Source organism: Oncorhynchus mykiss, chromosome 30, assembly GCF_057628025.1.
Source record: "Oncorhynchus mykiss isolate SJ-2025 chromosome 30, ASM5762802v1, whole genome shotgun sequence".
NCBI classification, from domain to species: Eukaryota; Metazoa; Chordata; class Actinopteri; order Salmoniformes; family Salmonidae; genus Oncorhynchus; species Oncorhynchus mykiss.
This window is the reverse complement of record NC_143051.1, coordinates 8,669,879-8,689,348: the sequence shown is the minus strand read 5'-3', so window position 1 is coordinate 8,689,348 and position 19,470 is coordinate 8,669,879. Positions and strand designations below refer to the sequence as shown.

Here is a 19,470-nt window from a genome sequence, read left to right as displayed (position 1 = left end):
CCATTAGCCTGGTATTGGATAAGTTGACACCATTTTACTTCATGGATCTCACTGATTTATTAGTTAACCATACAGAGATTTGAGAGATGAACTATAACACTGGTTTAATGTGACCATTGCATGTTCTACATAGTTGGCCCTGGAATAACCATACTGGTGTTGTGATCATACCCCTACATGTAGTGGTGGCCCATGCTTGGAGTCGAGTCACATAGGCATGAATGTAAAATATTACATTATTCCCACTGTTGTGTGTCTGTCATCAAAAGATGGCATGCTATATGCTATTATATATATATATATATATATATATATATATATATATATATATATATATATATATATATATATATATATATATATATATATAAAAAGCTTTCATTAAAAATATATCACATTTCAGGATGAATTGTATATGAGTAAGCACCATCAACAGGCAGTAAGTAGCGCTACATTATTTAGTGGACAAGTTTAAGTATCTCTGTTTGAAGTGTAATGATATGACTTGTCAACTCTTATCAATGGATCCAGGCTTGGGGCCAAATTTGAGCGGAGATAAAAAGGTCTAAATGATTGCCCACCGCGCAGGGTTTTGTTTCAGCAGAACACTGCATTTAACTAACCATAGACACAACAGATAGATAGATGGCAGGGCACTTTGTTGCTAGGGGAAATTGTAAAGGGGAGGAGGAGGAGGATCGCGGAGGTTGGCCTTACTTAATGAGTCAATCCGGAAGTAGAGTGTACAATTCGGCGTTGGTGTTAAATGAAAAATAACGTCAAGAGCCAGTGAAACAGACACTGGCTTGGACGGAATCGGTAAGAGAGCAGTGGTGAAGAGGATGATGATTATCATCATCGCAAATTCATCTCGGTGAATTATTTTGTTGATATTAAAAAATAAAAAACCATCTAGCTAAATGGCGGATTCGAGGTAGTGAGGGGTGATAGAGCGGAAAATGGGAACTGGACATACAGTGAGGTACTGACACCGGTGTGAAAAACGGGAGAGGAAGAAAAGTGAGAGTGGAGACCAGTCATCATATCAATGCTGCTTTCCAGAAAGCAGACAACACGTCCCACATGGAAAATGACAAAAAAGGTGACGTGGAAATTGTACTCATGCTTAGTTGGATAGGTAGTTAACTGTTAACTTAATACATTTGACTTGATGTACCCAGCTCGTTATGGAACTAACTAACCAGCATTTTGTTTTCTGAAAAACTCGATTTCTGACTTACTAGAATGTGAGCTAGTTCGCATCAACAATATGCAGATGTTCAAGTATTGCAATTTCCCAAAGATTTCTAATTCATTGTGGTTGCAATAAGAGTGAATAGCTAACTATCCCAGTCATGCAATCAATCACATGCAAACTAGCTAACGTTACGAGTTCCACACGTTAGTCAGTGGGAGCACCAGACTGCTTGCCATTCGTTTTTATTTCTTTATTTTTTTATTGTGAAATAGTTGTGTAATTTGGTCACGTTTGTGTTATTATTCATGAACTATTGTAGGTGTTTTCTGATATTCCATTAGTTTGGCAATGGCCTTTGCCAAGTTGTTGCTTTGTATTTGGCCACGTCTTTGACTGGCAAGCGATAGTCGAGTTATAATGTAGCGAAATGACATAAGTTGCATTGAGATTGACTTGACTTTTCTTTATCATTTTATACTGAAGCCAAGTTTGGTTTAGTAGAATAATCTTCTGTAGACTAGGACACCTCCACGTAATTACTTTAATAACAATTAATAACAATTAAAGTAATTCCAGCAAGACTACTGAATCAGTTGAACTTCTAATTACAGTGATTACAACCACTCAGGTTTAAGTGTCAGAGAGAGAGAACGAAAGGCGAGTATGTTCAATGGGAGGTTAGAGTATCAAATGGTCTGTTCCTTTTGTGGGAGAGCAACAATTCCCTCCCCTTTCTTTTCTCCCACCTAATTTCCCATCCACCCCTTGCCTTTTAAACTTTCTGCTCATTTGTTTGAAGAGACACTGGAGAACTAGACTGCTCTGTTTCAGGTACTGAAGAACAATACTGTTCACCCTTTTGGCACCTCCTTGTCAAAACCTTTTCTTCTTTGGCTTTTGTGTAACGTGTCTCTTACAATGCTACCGTAGATTGTCAAATGATTGCCATCTCCCTGTTTTATTTCCATCTTTGATGTTTGTCTACCCATAAGTCTATGCTGTCTACTCCTCTGTCCCCAACACCCTCCTCTCTTTCTTTTTGTTTTCCCCTCCTTTGCTTTATGCCCTCGTTCTCTCACCTTATAGCTGTTAAGTGTTGCAATCCTACCGTGTGGTACAGGTGTTTGAAGCCCTGTGTTTTCAGATGTAACGGTTAACCGTGTGTGTGTGTGTGTGTGTGCTAGTGAGTGTCAGCTGGAATTGTCGTAGCTCTTGGTGTTCTCATTGTCAGATGGTGAGCTGGGTAGATTAGCTGGTGAGCTGGGTAGATCTCCAGCTCTGTTGAATTTGTTGCTCACCGATTTCCTCTCTAATAGTGATGGGGAACAATCAATAATTATATATTGGTATATTATTTTTGACGATGTATTGTTTTGACAGTATCACCATATTTTTTTTTTTTGGGGGGGGGGGGGGCGCTACTTTGCTGTACCTGCACCAAAACTCCAGTATTTGTCCCTCATAGCTTGTTTTTTAAATCTTATTTTTATTTTGGCAATGAACTCTCCTTCCCCAGAGTCAGGCGAACTCCTTTATCTCCTTCCCCAGAGTCAGGCGAACTCCTTTATCTCCTTCCCCAGAGTCAGATGAACTCCTTTATCTCCTTCCCCAGAGTCAGGCGAACTCCTTTATCTCCTTCCCCAGAGTCAGGTGAACTCCTTTATCTCCTTCCCCAGAGTCAGGCAAACTCCTTTATCTCCTTCACCAGAGTCAGGCGAACTCCTTTATCTCCTTCACCAGAGTCAGGTGAACTCCTTTATCTCCTTCCCCAGAGTCAGGCGAACTCCTTTATCTCCTTCCCCAGAGTCAGGCGAACTCCTTTATCTCCTTCCCCAGAGTCAGGCGAACTCCTTTATCTCCTTCCCCAGAGTCAGGCGAACTCCTTTATCTCCTTCCCCAGAGTCAGGTGAACTCCTTTATCTCCTTCCCCAGAGTCAGATGAACTCCTTTATCTCCTTCCCCAGAGTCAGATGAACTCCTTTATCTCCGGTGAACTCCTTTATGCTGGGGAAGTAGATAAAGTGCCTCATTGCCAAAATCCCGAAGTATCCCCCTTTTTTAGTATCCCCCCCTTTTAGTATCCCTCTGCAGCAGACAGACATATGGTGAGCAATATGTTTTCCATTGTCTGGTCCCTCTGCAGCAGACATGGTGAGCAACATGTTTTCCATTGTCTTGTCCCTCTGCAGCAGACAGACATATGGTGAGCAATATGTTTTCCATTGTCTGGTCCCTCTGCAGCAGACATGGTGAGCAACATGTTTTCCATTGTCTGGTCCCTCTGCAGCAGACAGACATATGGTGAGCAATATGTTTTCCATTGTCTGGTCCCTCTGCAGCAGACATGGTGAGCAACATGTTTTCCATTGTCTTGTCCCTCTGCAGCAGACAGACAAATGGTGAGCAACATGTTTTCCATTGTCTTGTCCCTCTGCAGCAGACAGACATGGTGAGCAACATGTTTTCCATTGTCTTGTCCCTCTGCAGCAGACAGACATATGGTGAGCAATATGTTTTCCATTGTCTTGTCCCTCTGCAGCAGACAGACATGGTGATCAACATGTTTTCCATTGTCTTGTCCCTCTGCAGCAGACAGACATATGGTGAGCAACATGTTTTCCATTGTCTTGTCCCTCTGCAGCAGACATGGTGAGCAACATGTTTTCCATTGTCTTGTCCCTCTGCAGCAGACAGACATATGGTGAGCAATATGTTTTCCATTGTCTTGTCCCTCTGCAGCAGACATGGTGAGCAACATGTTTTCCATTGTCTTGTCCCTCTGCAGCAGACAGACATATGGTGAGCAATATGTTTTCCATTGTCTTGTCCCTCTGCAGCAGACAGACATATGGTGAGCAATATGTTTTCCATTGTCTGGTCCCTCTGCAGCAGACATGGTGAGCAACATGTTTTCCATTGTCTTGTCCCTCTGCAGCAGACATGGTGAGCAACATGTTTTCCATTGTCTGGTCCCTCTGCAGCAGACAGACATATGGTGAGCAACATGTTTTCCATTGTCTGGTCCCTCTGCAGCAGACAGACATATGGTGAGCAACATGTTTGGAACATTGTCTTGTCCCTCTGCAGCAGACAGACATATGGTGAGCAACATGTTTTCCATTGTCTTGTCCCTCTGCAGCAGACAGACATATGGTGAGCAACATGTTTTCCATTGTCTTGTCCCTCTGCAGCAGACAGACATATGGTGAGCAACATGTTTGGAACATTGTCTTGTCCCTCTGCAGCAGACAGACATATGGTGAGCAACATGTTTTCCATTGTCTGGTCCCTCTGCAGCAGACAGACATATGGTGAGCAACATGTTTTGTTTGTTTTCCATTGTCTTGTCCCTCTGCAGCAGACAGACATATGGTGAGCAACATGTTTTCCATTGTCTTGTCCCTCTGCAGCAGACAGACATATGGTGAGCAACATGTTTGGAACATTGTCTTGTCCCTCTGCAGCAAACAGACATATGGTGAGCAACATGTTTTCCATTGTCTGGTCCCTCTGCAGCAGACAGACATATGGTGAGCAACATGTTTTCCATTGTCTTGTCCCTCTGCAGCAGACATGGTGAGCAACATGTTTTCCATTGTCTTGTCCCTCTGCAGCAGACATGGTGAGCAACATGTTTTCCATTGTCTGGTCCCTCTGCAGCAGACAGACATATGGTGAGCAACATGTTTTCCATTGTCTGGTCCCTCTGCAGCAGACATCCCTCTGCAGCAGACAGACATATGGTGAGCAACATGTTTTCCATTGTCTTGTCCCTCTGCAGCAGGCAGACATATGGTTAGCAACATGTTTTCCATTGTCTTGTCCCTCTGCAGCAGACAGACATATGGTGAGCAACATGTTTTCCATTGTCTTGTCCCTCTGCAGCAGGCAGACATATGGTGAGCAACATGTTTTCCATTGTCTTGTCCCTCTGCAGCAGACATGGTGAGCAACATGTTTTCCATTGTCTTGTCCCTCTGCAGCAGACAGACATATGGTGAGCAACATGTTTTCCATTGTCTGGTCCCTCTGCAGCAGACAGACATATGGTGAGCAACATGTTTTCCATTGTCTGGTCCCTCTGCAGCAGACAGACATATGGTGAGCAACATGTTTTCCATTGTCTTGTCCCTCTGCAGCAGACAGACATATGGTGAGCAACATGTTTTCCATTGTCTGGTCCCTCTGCAGCAGACAGACATATGGTGAGCAACATGTTTTCCATTGTCTGGTCCCTCTGCAGCAGACAGACATATGGTGAGCAACATGTTTGGAACATTGACTTGCAATAAAATCACAGTAATAGAATTGTGATACATATAGAGTCGCGATACATATAGAGTCGCGATACATATAGAGTCGCGATACATATAGAGTCGCGATACATATAGAGTCGCGATACATATCGTATCGACAGAAAACATTTTTTTGTGATAATGTCGTATCATAAAGTCCCTGGCATATCCAGCCCTACTCTCCAGCCTACATTTCCTGAAAAGTAAAAAAAAAAGTGGGTATAAGCATCAGTTAGTTAGCCTAGTATTTACTGTGAACAAAGCATGGAGGACAAATGTTAAAGTTGTAGGCTTTACAGCTGCACATTACTCATCCAGACTGGGACATTAACTCTGAGAAGCTAGTTTGCACTTAGTCTGATTGACAATGCTTACAAGATTATTGTTCTTATTATCACCTGTAATTGGTTTAGACACCTCGTCTGTTGAAAGTCTCCTGTCAGGATATACAGTGACCTCTTTCTCCCAACCCGGACTCAATCAATCCTCTTATCTAAGCCTCATGAGGCCATCCTTCCAAATGGCGTCTGGAACCCCTCATGCCCCATGTCTCGCTGCTACGTTGTGTTCTCAGTATCTGTAACCCCCGTTTCTTTCTGTCCTCCCTCTATAGACCTTATTGTCTGTTCGGAAGGGCATTTCAGGATGTCGGCTAGTTAGATGAGGATGTGTTCAAGACCTGGACCTGCTGAAAGGGTTCTCTTAGACACACTAAATAGTTAAACTATTAGCACAGATTTGGTAGATATTTGACAATGATTTTCTACCCATGTTTTCTGTGATATCTAGGCCTATTTTTATGGAATTTGACTGTTTGAATTTGAATTTGACTGACACATTTTCAGTGATTTAAAGATGTCCGGATATTAAAAACGCTGTAGGCTAGATCCCTGAGCTGGTTATCAAGCCGGGATATTATTTGGTCTGCTTGCCCTTTTTTAAGGCTGGATTTTTTTTCAGTTGATGTTGAAATGCTCACTCCGCAAGTATTTACGACGTTTGTAAAACCAAGGAGAAGAGGTGCCAGGTTTGTGTGAGCTCTGAGGGGAAAGCTTGAGTGTCTCTTTAATTCGTCAGCATATTGACTTTGTGTGGTACACTCTTCTCTCAAACCACTTATTAGAGTGGGTTGCATAAGTAATAACTCAGAAGATTTGACTGAACTAGGGTAATAAGTCGTCAGATGTGTGTTATGACTAAGTTCCTTCACTTTTTAAAGCTAGACATATCAACTGTGAGAGCTAATATGTACCGGGTGTGTGACACGTGTTCTAGGTATAAGCCTAATCGTGCCATCTGGTATGAACACTGTTCAGACAGGAAGACATTCAGTCGTCCTGAATGGAAGTTTTAAAATGTTTTTAATGTAGGCTAAACAATAGTCGAGTCAGTGTGGTATGCATGGCTGGACCTAGTCAGCCAGGAGAGACAAGGAAAAGGGATTTACGAAGCTACTTAAGACTTGAGATGCACCCAGACAAGTACGTCTACTGATATAGTATACGTTCTGTCACTCTGACCCCCTAACTCTGACCCCCTAACTCTGACCCCCTAACTCTGACCCCCTAACTCTGACCCCCTAACTCTGGTCCCCTAACTCTGGTCCCCTAACTCTGGTCCCCTAACTCTGGTCCCTCTGTCCCCTAACTCTGGTCCCTAACTCTGGTCCCTCTGTCCCCTAACTCTGGTCCCCCCTAACTCTGGTCCCTCTGTCCCCTAACTCTGGTCCCCCCTAACTCTGGTCCCCCCTAACTCTGGTCCCCCCTAACTCTGGTCCCCCCTGACTCTGGTCCCCCCTGACTCTGGTCCCCCCTAACTCTGGTCCCCCCTAACTCTGGTCCCCCCCTAACTCTGGTCCCCCCCTAACTCTGGTCCCCCCCTAACTCTGGTCCCCCCCTAACTCTGGTCCCCCCCTAACTCTGGTCCCCCCTAACTCTGGTCCCCCCTAACTCTGGTCCCCCCTAACTCTGGTCCCCCCCTAACTCTGGTCCCCCCTGACTCTGTCCCCTAACTCTGGTCCCCCCTGACTCTGTCCCCTAACTCTGTCTGTCCGTATGCAGGTTTACTACCTTGTTAAGAGGATTCATGGGCAGGAAACTGCTTCCTGCTCGAATATGCCCCTTGGGAAATTTGTCTAAGTGTGTCCCAAATTGAACCGGATTCAGTGCACTACCTTGTCCATGTATTCACTATATAGGGTACCATTTAGGATGCATCAAGGCTTTGGTGGTAGCAGCAGGGTAGTGTTAGAAAATGGGATGTGTGCCATGAATAATAATGATAGAAACCAGGGAGGGGAAACTGGTGGCTGGCTGGCTGCTTTTTGTTTCATGGAACTCAGTCTCAACTTATTATTGTGGATTAGTTAGAATAACAGAATGCTCCAGGTGTCATTTATACACATGTGGTTGTGCATCAGCAGGTTCTCTCTTATGTCAGTCAGCTAGGTTTCCATCCAACTGGCAACACATTTTCATGGGACTGTTCTAAAATCCCCATTAAAACAATATGTACATTTTCTCACCATCGAATTGGCTTGTTGCAAATAGACTGTGTTGAACAACGCAGTGCGAGGTAAAATCCCCATGTACCGAATAATATATATATTATTTTTTTAAAGTTCAGTTTTCATCGTATTTTCACCTTCACTGATGTTTTTGTCACAACACTATGTTGCTGCATATAGTGTATTTGTCCACTGTGGTATTGGCACGTGCTCTCTAGCCAACATCTCACAGATACAGTGCGGTTATAGCCTACACGATGAGATTATTATGGACAAAAGAGTGAGAGAATTTTTATTTGTCAACCCCGCAGCCAATCATCATGTCACCAGAATAAGACGATCAATATTTCTTGGAAAAGGAGCATCAAGCTCATCGCCTTGTAGTTTCTCCACCCTGTGAAGTTCGTAACTTATTTCATCTGGAGCCTAATCGACGAGTTAACAGCATAGTGGGAGAACAACGCGTTATCGCGTGACTCCAAACTTTACTTCCATCTGATTTATTATTTTATCAATATTTGCGTATACAAGCTTTTCACCTCCATTTCTTCCACAATACATTTTACCGACACAGAGATCCATGTTTGTTTTTGTTTTGTCGACATTTGGAAAGTTACCTGAGTTGCTGTTGCCGCCAGGCCCGGCGCACCATTGTTATTCAACACACTTTACTTACATACAAAGGTTGGATGGAAACCTGGCTATAGACAGTCACTCAATTTGCCCCTGTCAGCTAAATGTTTTTTTGGGACTGGTAAATTAGTCTAGCCAGCTATTTAAACTTGAAGTAATCATGATTGAATTATAGCCCAGGGGCCCCCCATTTGATTTTGTTCGTCACTCTCACTCAGATATTAAAAACGGCAGATGTTTCTCCGCTTTGGCAAAATAAGTGAAACGGGGAAATATTCTTCTGCCCCATGGACATTTTTTTTTTTAGAATTGTAGCAAAGTTGCTTTAAAACTGTAAAATGTTCTCTAAGCCCCATGGCAAAATGTGTAGAATGAAAAGGCTAGAGTCGACTCTGACTGCGTGTGTGGGTATGGATGTGGGTACACAGACCCGCGAGCTATGGCGGCCCCTCATTAGTTTTGTGTGGCCCCCCCACACCCATCAAAGTTGATGTTCCTTATCTGGAGAAACCTGCTGGTGGTGAACCATCACCAGAGTTCCTACAGTGAGTCCCAGATGGCAACCTATTCCCTATATAGTGCACTACTTTAGACCTGGGCACTATAGAACCCTATTCCCTATACAGTACACTACTTTAGACCAGAGCCCTATAGAACCCTATTCCCTATATAGTGCACTACTTTAGACCTGGGCCCTATAGAACCCTATTCCCTATACAGTACACTACTTTAGACCAGAGCCCTATAGAACCCTATTCCCTATACAGTGCACTACTTTTGACCGGGTTCCGTAAGGGACCACCGGGTTCTGATCAATAGTAGTGCACTATATAGGGACTAGGATGCCATTTGGGATAATACCCTGACAGTGTGTTTCCCTGAAGGCTGAACCTGCTAGTGCTGTTGTGCTGTGTTTGTTTCCATCAACAAAGAGACAAAAAGGTATCAAGGTGATATCCATTTAGGGCCGTGTTCGGTTGGAGTGTGGTATCGAGCTCCTCAGAAAGACTGCCTGTGGATGCTGGCTGGTATACATGTGTTATCTCAGAGACTCCCTGTGGAGCTGGCTGGGTGAATTAAATCATTTGGATATAGCACACAGGGTCCCTTGGGTTACTGTCCAGCTAACAAGCTTAAAAAAAAAAAATCTCCATTGACTAGAATATGGATGGCCATGGCATTATGCTTCTGGACTTTACAGTTGTGTTTAAAACCACACACATGAAATGTCCTGTTGCTCTGTGATACTCGGGCTGATAGGTCCTGTTCCTCTGCGATACTCGGGCTGATAGGTCCTGTTGCTCTGCGATACTCGGGCTGATGGGTCCTGTTGCTCTGCGATGCTCGGGCTGATAGGTCCTGTTGCTCTGCGATACTCGGGCTGATAGGTCCTGTTGCTCTGCGATGCTCGGGCTGATAGGTCCTGTTGCTCTGCGATACTCGGGCTGATAGGTCCTGTTGCTCTGCGATGCTCGGGCTGATAGGTCCTGTTGCTCTGCGATACTCGGGCTGATGGGTCCTGTTGCTCTGCGATACTCGGGCTGATAGGTCCTGTTGCTCTGCGATACTCGGGCTGATAGGTCCTGTTCCTCTGCGATACTCGGGCTGATAGGTCCTGTTCCTCTGTGATACTCGGGCTGATAGGTCCTGTTGCTCTGCGATACTCGGGCTGATAGGTCCTGTTCCTCTGTGATACTCGGGCTGATAGGTCCTGTTCCTCTGTGATACTCGGGCTGATAGGTCCTGTTGCTCTGTGATACTCGGGCTGATGGGTCCTGTTGCTCTGCGATACTCGGGCTGATAGGTCCTGTTCCTCTGTGATACTCGGGCTGATAGGTCCTGTTCCTCTGCGATACTCGGGCTGATAGGTCCTGTTGCTCTGCGATACTCGGGCTGATAGGTCCTGTTCCTCTGCGATACTCGGGCTGATAGGTCCTGTTCCTCTGCGATACTCGGGCTGATAGGTCCTGTTCCTCTGCGATACTCGGGCTGATAGGTCCTGTTCCTCTGCGATACTCGGGCTGATAGGTCCTGTTCCTCTGCGATACTCGGGCTGATAGGTCCTGTTCCTCTGCGATACTCGGGCTGATAGGTCCTGTTCCTCTGCGATACTCGGGCTGATAGGTCCTGTTCCTCTGTGATACTCGGGCTGATGGGTCCTGTTCCTCTGTGATACTCGGGCTGATGGGTCCTGTTCCTCTGCGATACTCGTGTTTCTGAATCTGCTGATGATGCAATTGACAACTTCTAGATAATATAAACTAGTTGTATTCTATAAGGAGACTACTGTGTGTTTTGTGTTTATTTCAGACTGTTTCACTAATGTGAAAAAACATGTAAATTGAAATGTACTTTTTTCTCTCCCTCTGTTTTTCAGGGTGATGTCCGAGGGATAACGGCAAGGACCCTCAGCCCTTCCACCCCAATGTGACCCTGTTTCTTCCTTTTTATTTTATCACCTCTCTCCTCTCCCCATTTTTATTTTATTATTTTTTTAACTTTCCTGTTTTTCTCAATTTCCCCTTGAGCCAACTCACTCTCTTGTTCCTCTGTTTCATGGAGGACAGCCAAGCCGATAACAACAAAGCACGTCTCCATCTCCGTCCAGCAATAGAGGTTCTGGATCGTTCTCCTGTCGTGTTATTGATCACACAATGATTGGATGAGAAGTAAGGGTCTTATGATTGGACCTCAGTTCTCTCCACCCCTATTGGACAACGTTTTTTTTTTTCTTCTCATCTTTGTGTTTTTGTTTGGACCCTATTGGCTGTTTGTCACTTCAACACTGTCCCACCTCAACTGTTTTCTTTTCCTCACTGTAGTCCATCCTCTGATGTCATTGGGCCATGGTTCGCAAGAGAGGCTCCCTTATCTTGTGTGGAGCTTTCCTATTCGTCGCCTGCAATGGCTTGCTTCTCCTGTTCCTTTGGGGACGAACTCCCATTGGTCGCTTTGGGGAAGGGGGCGGGGCTGAACCAGGGGGGCGGGAAGAGTGGGGCGTGGCCAAAACAAAAGGGGGTGGGACTAATCTGGCAGGCGAGGTGATCCGATTGGCCGAAGAGGTAGAATCGGAACTCGAGACCCAGAAGGAACTTCTGAAGCAGATTCAGAGTCACAGGTCACTGTGGGAAAAGAGGAGAGGGATGGGAAAAAGACAGACGGATGGAGGGAAGGTAGAAAATAAAGAGGAGGAACACAAACCGCCGCCACAGTTGTCTGCAGTACCTCCAAAGGACGATTCAGAGAACAAGGACCAAAGTCCAGAGGAAAATACACCGGAATTGATCATTACAGCAGTCCGAGACTCTAAAGTAGACACACAACTGGACAATGAAATAAAAGAGCTGACCGACTACACCAAATTGAATGTTACTGTCATCAGCCCACAAGTTGTCATTCCCATATTGGTCATCGCCTGTGACAGGGTGACCGTGAAAAGGAGTCTTGACAAGTTGATCCAATACCGCCCCTCTGCAGAACTCTACCCAATCATAGTTAGTCAGGACTGTGGCCATGCTGAGACTGCCCAAGTGATTGGCTCATATGGCAGTCAGGTGACCCACATTAGCCAACCAGACCTCTCGGACATCCGGGTACGGCCGGAGCACAGAAAGTTCCAGGGCTACTATAAGATTGCCAGACACTACCGCTGGGCCCTCAACCAGGTGTTCAACACACTCTCTCACTCCACCGTGGTGATCGTGGAAGATGACTTGGAGGTAAGTGAACAGTAACTGAAATCTATACACCCCTGTCTGCATGCACTGTAATTGAGGAATGGATTTAAAATGCACCTCAGTCTGAATGTGTTGACAGCGTTGATTAGAAGTGCCTGAGTTGCTGGTGATTTGCATGACGTTCAATAGAAGATGAACTCAGTCAGTGAAATGAACTGAAATCCCTGCTTGGCACCAAGGTATTGATGTGAAGCATCAATACTTTTTAGTGACTTGCATGAGGCTCCTGTATAAGTAGTCCTGTAGCTGATTTATCCACTGCTGCCTTTTCTGTTGCTCTCTCCATCCCTGGCATAATGGTTTTCAGTTGCTCTCTTCATCCCTGGCATAATGGGTTGCAGTTGCTCTCTCCATCCCTGGCATAATGGGTTGCAGTTGCTCTCTCCATCCCTGGCATAATGGTTTCCAGTTGCTCTCTTCATCCCTGGCATAATGGTTTTCAGTTGCTCTCTTCATCCCTGGCATAATGGGTTGCAGTTGCTCTCTCCATCCCTGGCATAATGGGTTGCAGTTGCTCTCTTCATCCCTGGCATAATGGTTTTCAGTTGCTCTCTCCATCCCTGGCATAATGGTTTCCAGTTGCTCTCTTCATCCCTGGCATAATGGTTTTCAGTTGCTCTCTCCATCCCTGGCATAATGGGTTGCAGTTGCTCTCTCCATCCCTGGCATAATGGTTTGCAGTTGCTCTCTCCATCCCTGGCAAAATGGTTTGCAGTTGGCTTAAGCGCTTAGACACCAGTAGCGTTTGCTGGCTGAGGGTACTTAGCACCTCTGAACATATTTGCGAACCAAGTCCGCACTGATTTTTTAAATATTTTTTTTTACATGTAGATTCACGTGGAAAATGTCGCCAGAAGGACGTCCTAAAACACAGAGCTGAGCGATCAGCAGACAAACTAAATAACTTCTTCTAAGGTCACCAACGTCCCCGTGGCCTGCAGCAAAACATTTAAGCGCTCTGTTTGCAGAATTAAGCTTAAACCCCCCCCCCCACGACGTCTGCCCTGTGCAGTTTAAACGGGTGTTCACCCGTGAAGAGCACACGTCTCCAGTGTTCCAGTAACTTTCGAAGGTGTACATTTACCCACTGAAGTCCGTTACGATGCAGAACTGCAGTCAGGTCAAGACCCTGGTGAGGACGACGAGCACGCAGATGAACTTCCCTGAGACGATTTCTGACATTTTTGTGCAGAAATGATTAGGTTGTGCAGTTCCACAGTTTCATCAGCTGTCCCGGGTGGCTGGTCTCAGACGATCCCGCAGGTGAAGAAGCTGGACGTGGAGGTCCTGGGCTGGCGTGGTTACACGTGGTCTGTGGTTGTGAGGCCCGTTGGACGCACTGCCGTGTTCTCTAAAACAACGTTGGTGGTGGCTTGTAGTAGAGAAATGAACATTCAATTCTCTGGAAATAGCTATGGTGGACATTCCTGCAGTCAGCATGCCAATTGCACCCTCCTTCAACTTGAGACATCTGTAGCATTGTGACAAAACAGCACATTATTAGTGGCCTTTTATTGTCCCCAGCACAAGGTGCACCTGTGTAATGATCATGCTGTTTAATCAGTTTATTGATATGCCACACCTGTCAGGTGGATGGATTATTTTGGCAAAGGAGAAATGCTCACAAACAGATTTAATTAAATTTGGGCCCAACATTTTTGAGAAAATAATTGTGTGTATGGAACATTTCTGGGATCTGATATTTCAGCTCATGAAACATGGGACCAACACTTTACATGTTGTGTTTATATATATATATTTTTCAGTGTATTTAAAATCTGTCTCACATTTAAATATGGAATCCTGATGATGAAAGCTGATCCTATAATGCTCATTTACACAGAACATTTAATTTGATACCTAAAACAGAGCATTCCTCACTGAAACATTTAACATTTTGTAGCCAGCATTTTGGCTTGGCTCTAGCCTATCGATATAGTCTAATTACTAGTCTATTGTGACCAGTGGTTAGACTGCCACTTGGGATCTTTCACTGTGATCTGTGAAGACCCAAGGCATTTTCAGTCAATCATTTGTAAATCACTCCTCTAAACATTAGTATATAGGCTATGCCATTCAGCAGATGCTTCTGTCCAAAACGACGTACAGTCATGCATTAATGTTTCGTATGGACGCCCCAGTGGGAATCGAACCCATGATCTTGCTCTACCAACTGTGCCAGAGGGGAGGAGTCAGGGGGCAGAACCGAGGGGGAGGAGTCAGGGGGCAGAACCGAGGGGGAGGAGTCAGGGGGCAGAACCGAGGGGGAGGAGTCAGGGGGCAGAACCGGTCTTAATCAATGTCCCTAATTCAGTGGACAGCTGTAATCCTGGTTGGCCTTCCCAGATTAGCACATTTAACTGATTAGTGGATTAACCAACGTTGGCACCTAGCAGAGAGGGGTGATGGGAAGGATCCCTAAATCCTGCTCGGTTCGTTCTGTCCCCCATCAAATCAGACCAAGCCAGTGTCCCAAATGGCACCCTGTGGGTCCATAGGGCTCTGATCAAAAGTAGTGCACTATATAGGGAATAGGGTGCCATTTGAGTAGCAGACGAAGTGAAACAGCCAGCTGGGTGAACAAATGGTCTGGGGGGGGGGAAAAAACGTCAGACAGAATTCTGCACCAGAGGTGTAATGAGAGTTACAGGAAATGGCTAAAACAACAGAACTGTCCTGAGTCACCAGTTTAAAGCTTTTAGGCTAAACTTTCCCCCCACACACCCTCCCCAGAGAGAGAGAGGGGAACAGTTACTGGGAACTGTGTCCACTTATGTAACTGTTCCTGTAGATGCTGACAAAGACATGTTTTTGTTTTTGGCAAGTCATTTTGTGTTGACATACCATTTGGCATTGTATTAATCAGGCCAAACATTTGACTGGTCATTCCTTGAGGCCCATATGGGTGTTTTTATCAGGCCTGCTCACTTTTTTATTTTGGTATTTTGCTTGTTTTGCATATAGCAGATGCCGTTTTCTAGCCTGGGTGCCAGTCTGTTTCTGGTCTCTTTAAAAAAAATATATAGCCTGGGTGCCAGTCTGTTTCTGTTCTTTTGCCAACTCCTTATGTTTGGCATATCATGCAGCACAAACAGATCTGGGTTCAGGCTAGCAGTTTTCAGTGATCATAACTAGTAATGAAGTCTACTGTATATACTGATTTTAATGGTTGTTTCCTATCACAGTCAGGAGAGACTACTAAGTTGTCACTGTAACACAGTTTACTAATCAGATGACTCTGTCTCCAAGGTTGCCCCAGACTTCTTTGAGTACTTCCGTGCCCTTCACCCCATCTTGACCTCTGACCCCACCCTGTGGTGTGCGTCTGCCTGGAACGACAATGGCCGGGAGGGACTGGTGGACCCTGGGAAAGCGGACCTCCTCTACAGGACAGACTTCTTCCCTGGGCTGGGCTGGATGCTGCTGAAGGACATCTGGGCAGAACTAGAACCCAAGTGGCCCACAGCCTTCTGGGACGACTGGATGCGTCACCCCGAGCAGCGTAAAGAGCGCTCCTGCATCCGCCCAGAGATCTCCAGAACTATGACCTTCGGACGCAAGGGTGTCAGCTTGGGTCAGTTCTTTGACCAGTATCTGCGTTATATTAAACTCAACACTGACTTTGTGCCTTTCACCAAACATGATCTGTCTTACTTGATGAAGGAGAACTTTGACGTCAACTTTGTGAAGCAGGTTTACAGCGCCCCTCTGATTAAGGTGGAGGAGCTACAACAAGGGGGTGGTTTGACGGGAACTGGTCCGTACCGGGTGCAATATTCCAGCCGGGACAATTTTAAGGTTCTGGCCCGTAACTTAGGGGTGATGGACGACTTGAAATCGGGGGTTCCCCGTGCGGGTTACAGGGGTGTGGTTAGCTTCCTATCCCGTGGACGACGGGTCTTCTTGACCCCCCCTGAGGGATGGACAAAGTACGACGTCAGCTGGAGCTGAGAGGTTTGAACAGGACTAATTGTGAATGTTATCGAAGACAGACTCGACAGAGAGGAACACCTTCTCTAACCAAAGAAAACAAAAACAAGGTAACACGAAGGAGCGGAAGCTAAACAGACAGGTGGGGGAAGGGATATGTGATAGAGTGAGGCACAGTGTGACACAGGGCAACACCCAGGCAGTGAAACCACAGCACGTCTCACAGAAATCACGAACCATTTAATGCTTGGTTGTTCTCCTGCTAGAGCTGGAATGCTTTATGGTGGGGGTGTCGAACTCATTCCATGGAGGGCTTAGTGTCTGTTTTTTTATTATTTTAATTAAGACCTAGACGACCAGGTGAGGGGAGTTCCTTACTGAGACCTAGACAACCAGGTGAGGGGAGTTCCTTACTGAGACCTAGACAACCAGGTGAGGGGAGTTCCTTACTGAGACCTAGACAACCAGGTGAGGGGAGTTCCTTACTGAGACCTAGACAACCAGGTGAGGGGAGTTCCTTATTGAGACCTAGACAACCAGGTGAGGGGAGTTCCTTATTGAGACCTAGACAACCAGGTGAGGGGAGTTCCTTACTGAGACCTAGACAACCAGGTGAGGGGAGTTCCTTACTGAGACCTAGACAACCAGGTGAGGGGAGTTCCTTACTGAGACCTAGACAACCAGGTGAGGGGAGTTCCTTACTGAGACCTAGACAACCAGGTAAGGGGAGTTCCTTACTAAGACCTAGACAACCAGGTGAGGGGAGTTCCTTACTGAGACCTAGACAACCAGGTGAGGGGAGTTCCTTACTGAGACCTAGACGACCAGGTGAGGGGAGTTCCTTACTGAGACCTAGACGACCAGGTGAGGGGAGTTCCTTACTGAGACCTAGACGACCAGGTGAAGGGAGTTCCTTACTGAGACCTAGACAACCAGGTGAGGGGAGTTCCTTACTGAGACCTAGACAACCAGGTGAGGGGAGTTCCTTACTGAGACCTAGACAACCAGGTGAGGGGAGTTCCTTACTGAGACCTAGACGACCAGGTGAGGGGAGTTCCTTACTGAGACCTAGACGACCAGGTGAGGGGAGTTCCTTACTGAGACCTAGACGACCAGGTGAGGGGAGTTCCTTACTGAGACCTAGACGACCAGGTGAGGGGAGTTCCTTACTGAGACCTAGACGACCAGGTGAGGGGAGTTCCTTACTGAGACCTAGACGACCAGGTGAGGGGAGTTCCTTACTGAGACCTAGACGACCAGGTGAGGGGAGTTCCTTACTGAGACCTAGACGACCAGGTGAGGGGAGTTCCTTACTGAGACCTAGACGACCAGGTGAGGGGAGTTCCTTACTGAGACCTAGACGACCAGGTGAGGGGAGTTCCTTACTGAGACCTAGACGACCAGGTGAGGGGAGTTCCTTACTGAGACCTAGACGACCAGGTGAGGGGAGTTCCTTACTGAGACCTAGACGACCAGGTGAGGGGAGTTCCTTACTGAGACCTAGACGACCAGGTGAGGGGAGTTCCTTACTGAGACCTAGACGACCAGGTGAGGGGAGTTCCTTACTGAGACCTAGACGACCAGGTGAGGGGAGTTCCTTACTGAGACCTAGACGACCAGGTGAGGGGAGTTCCTTACTGAGACCTAGACGACCAGGTGAGGGGAGTTCCTTACTAAGACCTAGACAACCAGGTGAGGGGAGTTCCTTACTGAGACCTAGACAACCGGGTGAGGGGAGTTCCTTACTAATCAGTGACCTTAATTCATCAATGGAGTACAAAGGAGGAGTGAAAACCCGCAGACACTCGGCCCTCCGTGAAATGAATTTGACACGTGGTTTACGGTTTGCTTCAACGTGATGTCTTAAACCTAAAGGTTGATTACGTGGATTTGGAGACCTCAGAGACTTGCTTTTTGTGGGTTTTTTTTTCTGTGTCACCAGATCTTAAAAGATCCAAATGGCTCCCTGTTTACTGCACTACCTTTTGACTAGGAACCATAGGGCTGTAGTATAAAGTAGTGCACTAGAGGGACCCATTTAGGACAGCCTCTGTCTACATTCTATTCTCAGATGTCTACTTTAAAAAGAACTTGCAGTATTCCACTCACTCAAAGTGAATGAATGAGGTCGAAATATTAGTTAGACTGGTATTAAACTTTTATCATAAATATATAATCTGATTTATTCTTTAAAATGGAAAAAAAAAGTACCATGATTTTTTTTTGGAGGGGGGAAATACTATTTTGGGAATGATTTATTTATCTCTTGTAAATGGTTTTATAAAGAGATGATCAGAGGTTCATACATTGCCTTGCAGCGAGCCAATTTAACACCTGTATGTGACATTATGTTGTGCTCATATCAAATGGCACCCTATTCCCTATATAGTGCACGACCTTTGTCCAGAACCCTATGGTGCTCTGATCAAAAGAAGTGCACTATAAAGGGAAAAGGGTGCCATTTGGGACGTCCATATACTTTAGCCCCTTTTTCAAAATGAATGGTCGGTTGTAATTCCATGACATTCAAACGGTGGTCTGCTGCAGTTGTGTTTGTTGAAAGAGGAAAACAAAACAACGATGATCATGATTGTTTTACATGTTTTCTTGATTTACGTGATTGGGCGTAACTGGGTGATACGTGAAGGGTGCTTTTTATTCATGTACTTAGTTCTGGGGTGATTGATTGTCAGGAAGATCGATTCATATGTCCTGAATGGTGATGTGTAAGAACCACTCTGCCTGACATGTACTTAGTTCTGGGGTGATTGATTGTCAGGAAGATCGATTCATATGTCCTGAATGGTGATGTGTAAGAACCACTCTGCCTGACATGTACTTAGTTCTGGGGTGATTGATTGTCAGGAAGATCGATTCATATGTCAGGCAGAGTGGTTCTTACACATGTACTTAGTTCTGGGGTGATTGATTGTCAGGAAGATCGATTCATATGTCCTGAATGGTGATGTGTAAGAACCACTGCCTGACGTGTTTATAACTTGAATACGTTGCAAATAAAACAGACTATTTTGCTATTTGTCCACATATCCATTGTGTCTTAACTTTTGAGTGTCCACTAATGTTATTGGATCTGGGTTTTATTGTTCCTGGTCATTTTCCAACAATCGTTTCCCACTTGTGCCTGTAACCTCTTGTCCGTGTCACAAATAG

General features: G+C 45.6%; 1 protein-coding gene across 4 annotated transcripts; it reads left to right on the top strand.

Moving 5' to 3' along the window:
- Positions 1-714: 714 nt before the first annotated feature.
- On the top strand, positions 715-19,344 carry LOC110487870 (alpha-1,3-mannosyl-glycoprotein 2-beta-N-acetylglucosaminyltransferase). 4 transcript variants are annotated; one of them, XM_090227461.1, is made up of 4 exons: positions 715-1,102; positions 11,010-11,301; positions 11,455-12,351; positions 15,619-19,344. In XM_090227461.1, exons 3-4 carry the CDS (start codon positions 11,479-11,481, stop codon positions 16,318-16,320), a joined length of 1,575 nt encoding a protein of 524 aa, XP_090083587.1. In that variant the 5' UTR covers positions 715-1,102; positions 11,010-11,301; positions 11,455-11,478; the 3' UTR covers positions 16,321-19,344. The 4 variants fall into 4 exon arrangements, with proteins under 4 accessions (XP_090083587.1, XP_021415460.3, XP_090083589.1 ...); XM_090227463.1 differs by having other exon boundaries at positions 730-819; XM_090227462.1 differs by lacking the exon at positions 715-1,102 and adding an exon at positions 1,976-2,029.
- The last annotated feature ends 126 nt before the right edge of the window (positions 19,345-19,470 follow it).

Bases quoted from the DNA above. Each gene is read 5' to 3' on its own strand.
- LOC110487870 (XM_090227461.1), top strand. From the start codon at position 11,479: ATGGTTCGCAAGAGAGGCTCCCTTATCTTGTGTGGAGCTTTCCTATTC. The intron at 12,352-15,618 runs GTAAGTGAACAG...TCTGTCTCCAAG, and splicing joins TCGTGGAAGATGACTTGGAG to GTTGCCCCAGACTTCTTTGA.